Source organism: Carassius auratus, chromosome 48, assembly GCF_003368295.1.
Source record: "Carassius auratus strain Wakin chromosome 48, ASM336829v1, whole genome shotgun sequence".
NCBI classification, from domain to species: Eukaryota; Metazoa; Chordata; class Actinopteri; order Cypriniformes; family Cyprinidae; genus Carassius; species Carassius auratus.
In genome coordinates this window covers 4069637-4083723 of record NC_039290.1, presented here as the reverse complement: position 1 = coordinate 4083723, position 14087 = coordinate 4069637, and the positions used below count along the sequence as shown (strand labels likewise).

Below are 14087 nucleotides of genomic sequence, written 5' to 3'. Positions count from 1 at the left end.
CACACTTACTGTCAGGAAAAGTTCATACGTCTTACTAGAAAATTACTATGGTAGAAGTTAAAGTCACTGTTTAGAATATTACTTGAGTAAAGTATGTGATATTTATTGTACTTAAGTATAAGTTTAATATTTTTTTATATTAAACTTAAGTATTGAAAGTACAAGTAACTTCAAAATAAAAAAGGAGCACATCATTATAAACAATTGTTTGAGCGGCAAGATCCTGTTCAGTTTGAACTCTTTCTTCCATTTTTATATCTTTGACCGAAGACTCTTTCATTCTAACATAAGAAAACAGTTTTTGCAAATATGGAATCTGCCTGTGAAGTGCCATTTATATTAATTTACCCAGATTGTTTAATGCAGCTCAAAGGAAAACATGGATGCATTTAACCAGCAGTTACAAATGCATAAATAATGTTTTATTTTAAACCTAAAACATTGAATATTGATATTTGAAAAGATTTAAAACATGAAAAGATGTGAAATTAAAACCACCTGGCATATACTTTTTGAAAAGAGCTCTAATGATTTTTCATTTGCAATATTATAGCTAAATTTCCTCTGCGCACCCAATTGAAGATGATGTGCAAATGCTGAGGTCAAACTCTACCAGCAGCAAAAAATGCTTTCAGTCCTGCATTTCAGCTCCGCATCCTTTATCGATTATATTCCAGTGCGTTGATGTCAAGACACGAAACGTCCGAGAGCGACCTCATGGTCCGCACATTATCCGCGGCTGAGAGGGCACTAATGAAATTGGATTCAGGCTCATCTGGAAAGTGCCCTCCTGTTTGATTTAATTAGCCAAATGTCTCCTCTCCCATCCAAGCCGGAGTAAAATGATTTTCAACAACGGCGAATTGATGGGTCGCCACAGTCACCGGCAGAGAAACGCCTGGGTTTCGTGACAAAACTTCTGTCAATCATTCAGTCCACCAAAGCTCTCATAGTATTTCAGTATACACTGAAATGAAAGCTGCCTGCGAGGGACAACCTTCTTCTTTTATTTTTTTTCTATCTGAAGGCTTACATAAGAGACAGCCGCAAGCTCTTTAATGTCTAGGAGAGTTTATCATTGCACCGACTGTTGACCCCATCGATGTCATAAGGTCACATACAAATTCAGATGTAGCTACTTTAGTGGAGATGTTGACAAAATTAAAAAGGCTAGACCTGTTTCAGTTTGCTCTGAAGCTGTCAGGAGTGACCCTTCAGTGAACCCTGGTCCACCTTAATTATTGTTCATCAGTAAACCAGTATTAAAGAAGACTGCAGGGCTCTGTTTCTTAATTTATAGCTTCCTATTTTAGGTTATTACCCAATGCGCTCATTATGTGCAGTCTGCTGCAGGAGGCTAGACCCAGTTGCTTCTGTCCTGAAATGATTCTGTCATGACTTAACTATAATGGGACCATAAACAGAAGAAGATAATGCAAGTAGCAATCATGGAACATATTCATCTAATAATACGGTATGAATTCAATATTTGTTTTGGTATGAATAATGTGAGTGCCGTACGTAGATAAATCATCACCATGCATGGACATTCGTCTGTTTTTAGTTTAAAGATGAAGCATCTTTTATCAGTATGCTACAATTTTCTGGACTCTTTTGACCTCTGTGATTGAAACATGAAACTGCAAGTTACATGTTATAATATTTTTTTTCGAAATCTATTCAGTTGTACTTTGCTATAAAATAAACTATATAACTAAATAAACTATAAAAACTTTATAAACTATAAATAAACTGTAAAACTATATAACTATTGTGTGAATTATAGTTATTAATAAATGTATACAAATATTAATACAAATATAAAAATAAAATATAATATTAAAATATATAAAAATAAATATTTAAATAAAGAAATGTATAATATACAATTAGTAAATATATATATTAGGGGTGTAACAGTACGCAAAAATCACGGTTCAGTACGTACCTCGGTTTTAAAGTCACGGTTCAAGACAAGATCCTGGTCTGTCGCGTTTTCTCTTTCTTTACACACCAGAATCGTGCCTGACGTGGCGCTGTCGCGCTGCTGCTACTGTAGGTGACATAGAGGGAGACCGCAGACAAGACCAGGATCTTGTCTTCACAACAACAATATCAACTTTTTTTTACACACCTACATCTACGCCTACTGATAAAGGACACCGTCAACAGTATTGACGGCAAAATAGACTGTTTGACAGGTGCAATATTTGAAAATCGATAATTATTGGTTTATTTTTTTAATTACATTTATATCTGAATTTATGTCAACCTATAGAGTTTCAAATATCAAAATGTAATGAATTAATATGTATTTGTGTACAAAATGACATATAAACATATTTTCGTGTGAAAAATAGGCGTCGGTTCTATTTCAAGCATGCACGCGTTTTCCACGTGGCTCGAGCTGCGGCTGAGACGCGCGTCTAAGGCAGGCAGTCTGCAAGCTCTAACCTGTTAACATGGGAGCCTAATTAAAAATGGACACGCCACGCAGCTGAGACACTTGCGCCATGCATCCAGTGTGTCGCCGGCCTTAGAATCAGCTGCAGGGCGGGATTTGCGCTGAATGCAGAGACTTCCGCCACTTAATATGTTCGCTTGGAAACACGAAAATGTACCTATGTTCCGCAAAACAAAATATTGCATTCAGTCATTCGGTACACACGTGCACCGTACCGAAAGCTCTGTACCGAAATGGTCCGGTATGAATACACGTACTCAATATATATATATATTGATAATTGGAGAATTGGAAGTTACACTATGAATTAAGCATGAAGTAGAAAGACTGAAATCATATTTCATTGTAAAGCATACTCCAATAATCAAAAAAATATATTTTCAGTGTGTCCTGTGATCCAGGAAGTGATTGAAGGTGGTATCTAAAGCGGAGTCAGTAGCAGAAAGCCTCCAGACTATGGTGTATTGGGATTCAGCAGTAATCAGTGGGGAGAAATGGATTTGTTTTTGTTTTTTCACCCTCCAACTTCCATCTCTCCTGACACCTTTATTGAGGCAGCACGAGATGGAGAGTTCACTAGCTCTTCCTGCTTCTTCTGTTAAGCGAAAGATGGGCCATCTGCCAAGAATCTGCTTTTTGAAGAGTCATTGTACAATTACGTCAATCTGCACAACTCTGAAAGAGGGAGGGAAATGCAGATGGCAACTCTTGCTCAACCTTGAAGAACAATTATATATGTGTAGCCCATTTAATCAGCTTCATATGTTGGAGAAACTTGCAGGGGAGTTTGTTAGTTGCATTGTCATGCAACTTGAACATGGTAAACAGATCCAAAAATAGCAATTAACCAAAGCATTGCAGTGGGCAGTATTTTTTAGGTTAGTATTCCATGTGGCTATAGCATCTCCCTCCTCTCGTGTGTTCTCCTTTGCTGAGACGAGGGAAGATCCTTTCTTTCTGTCTTCCAGCTTGTGTCCCACTGCAGGAACTTTAGCTTTCCTTGGCAAGAGTTCTAGAAGGTTTCGCTGAGGGAGAGTTTATACTGTCCTTGAGCTGTTATCTGCCACTACGTCATAATGAAATGCGTCCAGTGGAAGTAATGCTCAATGAAGTGATGGAGGTGGAGACGGACAACAGACTCCAACTCCCACATCATAATAGCAAACCAAATCATAATAGTTGTCATGAGTAGGCGTATTCCCTATTTTAACACCATTTTCGCTATTTGTGTTTTAGTTTAATAAATATTTTGATTTATTAATTATGCTAAATATTCAACTGCCAATAAATATTTAAATAAAATTATGCTGATTTTACATTTAAAACCGTTACAGTCTGCTAATTCTGTCCATGCCGTGCATGACAATTTTTTTTTGTCCATCTAAAATGTTGTTCTGTAAATATGGCAGTTTACATGTGGTCACATCAAGACACTTTAGGTTTTAGTTAAAGAACAGAACTGCTGATTAAGTTGGCTCTATTTTCAGATGTTTGTAGGTGTAATTTTAGTTCTCTTGATCCGGCTGCTGGTTTTGACCCAAATAGGCCACACTGTCGACTCCCAGGTGTGGGTGGCTGAAAACTTCCTGCAACTCTTTCGCTCTGTGATCTGGTCCTTTGTGTGCAAAAGCAAACTGCTTTATTGGCTTTTATGTTTTTGTAAGTGGGTCATCCAGTGCTCTAGTGTACACCAGTTCTGCAGGTGCTCTCTTCATTAGCGATGGGGTGGTGTCATAGGGCCCAGGTAATGCACTCCCATGGCGCTCTGCGAATGGGACAGTCATTAATCAGCTGGACACGGCACAACAGCTGAGCACATCATTAGGCTCTGAAACTCCACGGGATGCAGGGGTCACGCTCCCCTGACCCTGCATCAATAGGGCTGGGGAGGGGGTCTTAAAGGAGGTATGATTCTGGGTGATGCTAGGGTGGGCCAAACAGAGGAAGGAAGCAGAAAGAGAGGCTGTGGTCATTATTGACCAAGATCCATTAGTTTAGCATCAGTTGAGGGCAGCGTTACTTCCATTGCGTCAATGTGAAGGCCACAGAGTTAAATGGCTGTATTATGTATCTTAGAGAGACGCCAATCCAAAAATCTTTTGACAGTTTTCAGTAGGGCTAGTCCAAATACCATTTTTTTAGCTTCGAAGCTTCGGTAGTAATCAACATTGAATATTTGAAGCGAGGGATGGGCTGAACATATTCTTCTCTTTAATAAAGGCATGAATCTTTGTGTGTGTGTCTGTCTGTCTGTTTGCGTTTTTATGTCAAGAACGTTAATCCAATCGACTTCATGCATGGCGGGTGTTTTGCGGCAGAGTGTTGTATTGCATTTTGGAGCTATATGGACACGCATAATTATATAATGCATGTTCATAATTAATAAACGTTTAATAAAATACAGAACAGCATGAGCAGGAAGCGGCGTACCTTATGCGGGAAGGGCTTATATGCTCCGAGAATGGACACTGCACTAGTGGTACAAAACACACAGGTTTGTTAGGAGCAATACTTAGACAAATTGTGATTGTTATTGTTCGCAAGTATTTTCCAAACAAATTAAGTGCATGTTTTTATCATGTGTAAAATTACTGATTAACATGGAGGATAAAAGCAGCTCGCTTATAACGGAGCTCTTTGGAATGTAATACATATGCGTCAGTCGCCTTGGTTGTGTAATATAAACAGCAATCTGGACGATAATCAAATATTTCTGTTTTTGGGACTCCTTTTTTAAATCTGATATCTACTTTGTTCAATAACAGAAAAAAAGATACAACTCTTGGCGTGAAAAATTAATTAAACAGAAGCAACAACAGGTATAATATCAATAAGCGCAAATGTTTCTTCCACAGACCAAACTGCCTCACATTTTTTTTCTAACCGTTGTCTTACCGTGCCGAGAATTCCAGAATGAGAACAGTTTGTAATCGTGCAGCGCCATACCAGGCTTACATGAAAATACAACTGTAACTGTACCTGACAGTCATTACAACCATTCGACTCGAAAACCCGACTTTCCTTCAATCGCGACTGAAGACCGTTTTGCGGGGGATGCAAGGTGTTAAAAAGAGAAAAAGATTATTTGAATCTCAAAATTGAAAACCGAATGCAAACCCACCGAAATAATATTCAGTAATATAATATTCTGCTCCAGCCCTAGTTTTCATTATAAACCATTATTTTTATTTTTTCACTTTCTAAAAGCCAGAATGCTGCACAATGTGATCAGCCAATCAAATCACAGGCAATCCAAGCAATGTTTGATGTGTATTCAATGCATCTTCTCTCTTTCTTTCAGATTTTGGTGAACTCCATTACCCAGCCTGCACTGCTGTATGAGAATGTGGTGGTGAGCGAAGGGAACCCAATTTTAAGGGACATGCTGTTCAGCCCTGACCATCAATACATCTACACCCTCACAGATGAAGAGGTAAGACGTAAGGAAGTGTGCTGTTTGACATTGATGGTCGACAGGTTAGTTTGGCTAGAATGTTCTGAGGAGCCCAACGGACAAACAGTGTGGTTTGGCCACGCATCTGAGTTCCCAAAGACACCAAACTAGAGAGGAAAGTACACCTAAAGCAAATGAAAGTTCAAGTGAAGAGACACTCTTTTCCAAACACTCAGATGAAATGGAAAGAATGAATTTTTACATTTAAGCGTTTGGCAGATGCTTTTATTCAGTACTGTTAAAATACCAGAAATGTTTACAAGGACACTTTTGGTGGCCTCTTCTTAGTCATCTGGTTCAATTTATCAAGTTTATTTTTAAATAAAAATTAAAAGAATTGGGGAAAAAAATAATGGTTGTAAAAATATAATTGTATTTATATTTAATTGAATTTATTATGTTATTACAGTAGATTATATTTTACTTTTAAACAAAAGGGTTTTAAAACTATTTATTAGCATGTGTTTTGTCTTTTTTTTGTAAAGAAGTTGACTTTAAATGTTTTTGCAAAGAAATCTATATGTAGGCACAATGTATTGTATATTTATTTTCAAACTAATTTCAAACATTTAAAAATGTCTTTTTTAAAAGATTTTTAAGATGACGAGTAACACCAACTTTTGACTGATAGTGTATACAATAGCTGGGTTGGACTTCACTTTTGTGAGTGTATGAATATTGAAAATGGTGCTCTATTATTACAAAGCGAAAGCTGGTCATGATGTGTGTTATTCAGTGTGCTGTTTCTTTATTCTGCACAGATTCACGTTGAATTAGACCGTGTGTGAGCATGTGTGAAAGAGAGAGCCTCGGAACGTCTCCTGATTGTCTGCATGTGATATTCGACACTGTGTCAGCCCCCTACCCACTTTTCCACACACACACACACAAGCAGCGGCGCCTCTGGTAATTCACCACTTATCAGAGAAAATTGAGGAAGGGCTTCTCTGATCTTTTCTGATGGAAAAGAAAGCGTCCAAACCCCCATCACCCCCACCATCCACCTTTTGATTCAGACCGAGGGCTGGAGAATTCTCTCTCTCCTCTTTTTGTCCTTCCGTCTCGCTCCTTTCTTTGTTTTTCTCTCGCTCTTTTCTTCGTGCCTTCATGTTCTCCTCACTAAGGGCTGATTGGAGTGCTTCCTGTCTTCCTCTCATTAAAGGGCATTTCCTTCATCACCATAACCCCATTCGCTCTCCGCTAGCCCACACCGCCTCTGATTAGAGCGCCGCATCACAGCAGCAGGCTCAAAAAAAGCCATGAAGATGCATCATCGGCCATAATTTGCCCCAGCACCCTTAGGTATTCATGGCAAACCAGACAAGAGAAGAACGTAATCACCCTCACAGTGATTGTGCACTGTGCTATGCTATAACGTTGTGCATTATAAAGATTGTTGAATGCATTATAAAGCTATTCTTAAATATCTTGATGTATCTCCGAAAGCCTGTCATAAACATAATTTATATATATGTATATATACATGTTTGTGTGTATGTATGTAAATTGGGATTACCTCTACATGTTTTTGTGAGATTCAGCCTATAATTTGTGTTATAATCATATTTTGTCATAAATAATTGAAGCAACAGTAAAAATACATTATAATACTTACCTATTCATGGCTACAACTAAAAGAGTCTAATGCATTATGGATGGATTGTTATGCTCTTTATAGTTGGGCTCATAAATAGGTAAGTATTACAATGTATTACAACAGCTTTCATTTATTTACAAGAACATGCAACTTATTCTAAGGCTGCATTAAGGATGCATTGAGAATACATTTACAATACATTATAAATATATAGGCTTTATTCACAAGTGTTACTCAATATTAATTTCCCAATAATTGATCTTTGGTGAACAAGATTTCTTTAGACACTGAAGAGTTCAAATGCATGGCATAAGTAAACTGAAAGGAGAAAATGTCCAGTCGTATGGGGGCTGACCTCGAATCGCTCTGTAATTTACAAACAAAGCCCAACTTCTGACCTTTAACCTCACCCAGACCCTAAGATGTAAGGTCCATTGTCATTTAATGTGGCATACAGCTGTATTTTGTAGGAGACTCTGAACAAAGCTATGCTGACAGTGTTAGATGATTTTGTCTCTCCTTTGAATTTATTTACTGTAATGGTTCTCAGTACACAGTCTACACACACACACAAACACACATGCACACACCTACCTAGACATACCAAAACATGTTAGCTGAACCAACACTGCGATCTATCAGTGCTTGGCAATAATTGTTTTTAATGTACAGTATTCACGTCTTCAGATGGAAAATGTGGATGGAATGGAATGTGGATGGAAACTGCAATTGGTATAGATGGTTTCTGTATTAGTGCCTCTGATACGGCGCAGCATGTAGATTGCATGTTGAGAGGACGGGCGTCATAACCCTTCAACACATTAACTTAGCGCAAGGACTGTTAGGCCGGGTTCACACCGCAAGCTGCAGCAGAGCAGAAGCAGCGCGTTAGCAGCAGGTAGGCAGAGCAGAAGCAGCGCGCGCCTATTTTGCTTTCACACCGGCAGCGGAGGCAGCGCGCAACTGAACAGCAGATTTTGGTCAGAGTGCTCTATAATGGTTACGTCCGCATTGCTTTATTTCCCATTTAAAATACATTTAAATAAAAAGACTTGGCAAGAAGCTTTTTAATTAATAATTTCATTGTTACTTTTGTTGCATCTTTGTTTTGCTGTCTTTGTTTTCCGTGCAGTAGCCTACGTGTTGTTGATAGAAGAAAGGCCATCGCGCTATATTTGTTATTAAGGAGACTAAAAAAGATGCAGACTTTGGGTTCATCCCATTAACCGACGTAGGAGAGAAGATGGTGCATATTACCATCTTGTCACTGTGTTTGTTTGCAATCAAATTTACCAAAGGACACCCTGAAAACCAATTTAATAAACGGTTTTAAATTATGTGTAATGTAAATGGTTCACAGCCTTGACTTCCTGCTCATCTTGAAATCAGCATTTACTTGTTTATTATATATGCATGTATCACCTGCTTTTGTTATTTGTGTGCTTATGTGTAATTTAGAAATTGTAAATAAATGGTTCCAATTGAATAAATTTTGAATCAAATATTGAGTTGTTTGCTCGTGTGCCAGCGAAAGCGTCAGAAACACTATAAAATTAAATGTGGTTTTATTAACAAAGTTCGGGAGAAGCACGATCAGATAATCATTCAATTTGGCACAGGTGCATCTCGTTTAGCTAATCATCCTAAATAGCACACAAGCTTATATATATCCAGTCTTCCTACCTCCTGTCCCACCACAGTTTTTTCGGCATCCCTCCTCCACCCCAACTCCTCACTTCTAATCTATTTATCCCAAATTGGGGATAGGGGGAGTTATATGGGTTCCGTCTGTGCTCCGGGCCCGGACCCCTCCCCCAGGACAGCACGCCAAAATATGCCTACTATTCGCCTTCAGATTAGATGTAAGGGTGAACTCGTGAATTACCATCTGCAATAAGAGCCGCTACAACTTCATCCCATGCTTTTTCCTTCTCCTGCAAGTCTTTGTAAAGTACATTGTGTGGATCATAAAGAACTTGCTATTTCTCAACTTCCAACAGACGAGAGTCGTCCATTATTGTCTTTCCAGGTGCACTCTGAAGACCACTGCCTGTGACACCACGTGCTCTTGTTTATGATTGTCAGCACGACATCCGTTCTTCTGCCAATATATAGGCCTAGTTAAAATAATACGACAACTACTAATAATAAATAAATCTCCAAGGCTAAACTAGCAATATAAATTATTTAAAGTTGTTTTTGTATTTTGGCAAAAAAGTCTATTTTTGGATAGAACTGTAAGTACTTTAACAGATTTTGTAAAAAAATATATATATATATATATGTTAAAAATAAAATTATAATAAAAAATACAAAAATATGTGATTTTAAATATCATACATTTTTTATTTAATTTGCTAATAACACAGTAGATATCATTAATGCAAATTTTGGGCAAAATTCCTTTTTCGTTTAAGTACATGTGTATTTTGGCCATGATCATTGTCACTTTATCTTCTATACATATTTTTTTATATTAATTTTCTTTCCTAACATACTCTAGTTCTTGTTAAAACACCCTAGATGTGCTTTTTTGTGCAGTTAGAGCACTTTTTGTGTGAACTCATATTTATTTTATCCATCAAAGGTGTACTTTCACTTTAACTGAGCGTCAGCAGCGCAGCAAAAATAGACCCAGCGCCGAAACGATCGCGGCACTGCTGCTTCTGCTCTGCTTCTGCAACGCTCTGCCGCGCAGCCTCTGCGCGCGGTGTGAACGCTCTCATCTGTTAACATAGGCACCGAAAAAAATACGCGCTGCTTCTGCTCTGCTGCAGCTTGCGGTGTGAACCCGGCCTTAGACTAACATTCTTTAAATGGAGCTGTGTGTATTTGCTCTGCGCTCGGCCTGATATTGATTTAAGTGCAGCTGTAAATGGCTTTGTTTGGAAAGAAGGTTTTATGGAGGAAGAATGTTTGAACTATTATACAAACGAGGGGGAGGAAGTGCCTCTCACACAGGAAGTTGTGTTCATAGCACTAGCGATGGCCACACAGAATGATGATCTGTTTCTCTGGAGGTTGAGAGGCATTGTAATGGAGATGAGAGCAGTGTTGCTGTGGTCAGCGTGTGGCTGAGAATGGAAAACCCTGAAGGTCAGATCATAACCATGCATGGAAGGAAAGCAGAAAGAGAGGCTTTGATTTCTTTTTACTTTCTTAATAATAATAATAATAAAACATTACATTATGTAGCACTTTTCTGCTTTTCTAAGCACTCAAAGGGCTCTATATTGTGAGGGGGTATCTCCTCGTCCACCACCGGTAAGCAGCATCCACCTGTCCCTGGTCTTTTTATGCAAAGATTGTCAGTGCATGTTAGTCACTTTCTGCTGATGTAACCAGTGTTTGGGGATGCTAGACTTTTCTATGCACTTGCAAAGGCTGTCTGAATGGCATTTACCATATTGTCAGCGCTGTTATTATTAACTAAAACTATAAAAAAATGAAAAAAAAATTAAAGGGTACATAACATAAAGTTTCACCTAATCGCATGTTAATCTTGAGTACCTATAGAGTAGTACTGCATCCTTCATATATCCAAAATATCTTTTGTTTTATCATATTTATAAAAGAAAAATACAGCTATCCGATTCTCTCTGGGAAAAAGCCGAGCTCCTGGAGGCATGCCTTAAGTGAAAGTGAAAGTTAACGTGCCTAGCGTTTTCGCCTCGTACATTACCGTGATGTCACGTGTCTTTACGGGACCTTTACGGGTTGTGTGTGAACGCATGCAGATTCCGGGTAATCCGCGTCAAGGCTGGAAGACCAGCTAGAACAGATGAGAACCAGATAAAATCAGCTTAGACTAGTTTAAACAGTTTTTTTTAACTGATGTAAGGCTTTTATCCTAAAGAATCAATATCATAGTCCAGTTTTCGCAATCAAATCAAAGCCTTATGGGTAAAATCAAGCCCCATCCTGCATTGTTTCCTCACTTACTAGCTACAGTATATGTTGTCACTACATGCTCACATTTGTTCGGGAATACTGTGGGAAACAATAACTGTAAATCACCTGATTGGGACAGAACATGAGATTGTGAATTTCGAAAGTGATTGTGAAACTAAAAAGCAGGCGCAACATTATGATGTCTATCAGCCATTGGTAATGGATGATGGCACCGTCTATCAGCCCAACCCTGGTAACAACTTTACATGGCAGCTCAATCTAATGTTAATCTAGATAAATGTGCGGTATTGGTGGAGTGTGAACTGTAGCATGCATGCGAAGTTGGCATGCTGTGACCTGTACTGTATTATTATTATTATTTTTTTTTTACTGTAACAGACCGCCTGGTCTTGGGATGGGACAAGATTTTCCCCCAGTTTTAATGCTGAGATTGGGACAGGAATTTTTTTTTTTTGTATGATGGTTTATTGTGTCCACTTGCAGAGCTTTGTTCTGCAGATGCTGGGGTGAGTTTGGACGTCCAGGATGAGCTGAAATGAGTTTCACAGGCTGCTGTCTCTCTGTTTGTAGCCGCTGCACACCAAGACCCAGAGGACCGAGCGAAAAAGAGAAGTGGAAATTAATTGGTTTGAAGCAATTTGTTCTTTCTTCTGTCCTTCATCTATCTTTTTTCTTTTCTTTCTCCCCTCTCTGTTAAGTGGTCCTCCTCCTATGGAAGAAGGAGTCAATTGGAGAGGTTCCCCAGGGGTCATTTTCTTTCAAATAGTGGGTCCTCTTTCTCCCTCTCGCTCCGTTTTGCTGAGATATTGCCCACTCTTTGAGAACTGACAGCAGTCGTGGGAGATAGATTGTGATTGGATCACTTCGGCTTCCTTGAAGCCATCTTTCATTAATTTTTCTCTGCCCGCATTCACTTCTTTCCATGTTTAGCGCAATCTGAGGCATCTCGCCATCTCTCTTGTCAACAGCACCAGCTAACAAGCCTCCGTCACCGTCTCTCTTGCCTGAGTCACACATTTTTTCTCCAGGTTTTATTATGTTTGATGAGGTCGATGGCCGATGTCTGGCGTTCTCTCACAAAGGAAAGAGATGTTATTGTTCCCCTTTGAATCTAGAGAGCAGAAATTTTCAACACCATCCGTGAACACAATCACACCGTAATCCGGCCCACATTTTAATATGTTGGCTTCCGTACCTCAGGCTTACAGAGATATCCCACCGCATTAGAGAACCGACCAAGACCCCAATGTTCAGTAATATTGCTGTTTCTTCCCCCCGTTTCTTGATGAACTTGGGGAGGAAACATTGTATGTCATCCATGTCCATCTTTTCCTTTGCTCCCTTTGTTTTTTCTTCTCCATTTGTATCTCTACCTTGCATAATAGAAACTGCAGACAGAGGCGCGTGTTGTGCCTCAAACATCAAAAACTCAATTTCGTCGGGTTGACAGAACAATTTTCCATTTCCCATATTCACATCCTCTTAATTAAAAGTTGCTGATAGCCCCGGCATCTCTCTGCCACTGTGGGGTCCGCAGGAAGACATAAAGCTGTCCCGTTCTAAGCGAGAAGAAACTTCGATTAGCGCTAGCTTGATTTAAACAGCGCTCACTGCCGTATGGACGATAAAGTTTACAACGTTTATCTGAGGCTGGGAGGAATTAAAAAAAAAATCCATCAATGGATTTGTCAGTCTAGTGTATTGCTCATGTATTTTGGGGAGATGTTGTTTATGTTTTTTAGGTGACTCATGAAACCTGTCAAGTATGTGTCCGGCTCATATTTCACATAAAATTGAAAGCAAAGAAATATGAAATAATATTTGGTTTCAAGAAAATGAATTGGTTTAGTTTATTTGTTCAATGTGTGACATTGTTTTCATGATGAAGTACATTTGCCCTTAAATATCTCATCACTGTTATGCAAAAAAAAAAAGAAAGAAATAAAATTATATATATATATAATTTTAATTTTAATTATATTTCAAATATTTATTGATTTGATAAAAAATAAAAAAAAATTATGGACATTTTGGTATGAAGTATAGCATTTACCCAACTTCCAACAGCGGCACTTGGCTCCATCAAGTATAATGCCCAGTGCGTGTCTGCTGTGGGAGCAGATGTGGGTCTGAAAGCATGTGTGTATTTGCACATGCATATCACTCGCTCTGTTCGAAGCGTTTGATCAAAGCGACAGTGCTTGTATTGTTTCCTCACATAGCTGCACCTCATGGCCTCTGTGTAACACAGTACATGTCTCTCTCACTCTATGAAGGTCAGTGTTCTTCTGTACTGCTCTATCAGAGAGCTGAGAGGAAGTATCAGCTGGCTGTAATCTGATTTGTGTGGCGGACGTCTTAATATAGACAACATGACAAGACGGAAGGAGAAACTGCCAGCTCTTCAGTTCACTGTGTGTGTGTGTGTCGGTAGTTGAGTTGGTAGTTGTGTATGTATATGCTTTCCATCACAAGTTTGGACACACTTGACTGAATTTGTTTAATAACATTTAAATCTGAAAGTTTATGCTTAAATGCTTGAAATAATTTTATAGACTGATATAAATTGTGATGACATGAATTGCTTGTGTGTGTGTGTGTGTGTATATATGTATATATGTACAGTTTGCGCGCGCACACACACACACACACATAATTAT

At 38.7% G+C, this 14087-nt stretch overlaps 1 protein-coding gene across 5 annotated transcripts in view; it reads left to right on the top strand.

Annotated features, from left to right (window-relative positions):
• LOC113065553 (plexin-A1-like) overlaps nt 1–14087 on the top strand; it is a 202874-nt gene that overhangs the window by 95517 nt on the left and 93270 nt on the right. For all 5 annotated transcript variants that reach the window (XM_026236885.1, XM_026236888.1, XM_026236887.1 and 2 more), the window contains one exon: nt 5766–5897. In XM_026236885.1, the coding sequence (XP_026092670.1) occupies nt 5766–5897 (132 nt within the window). The remainder of the gene's footprint in view (nt 1–5765; nt 5898–14087) is intronic.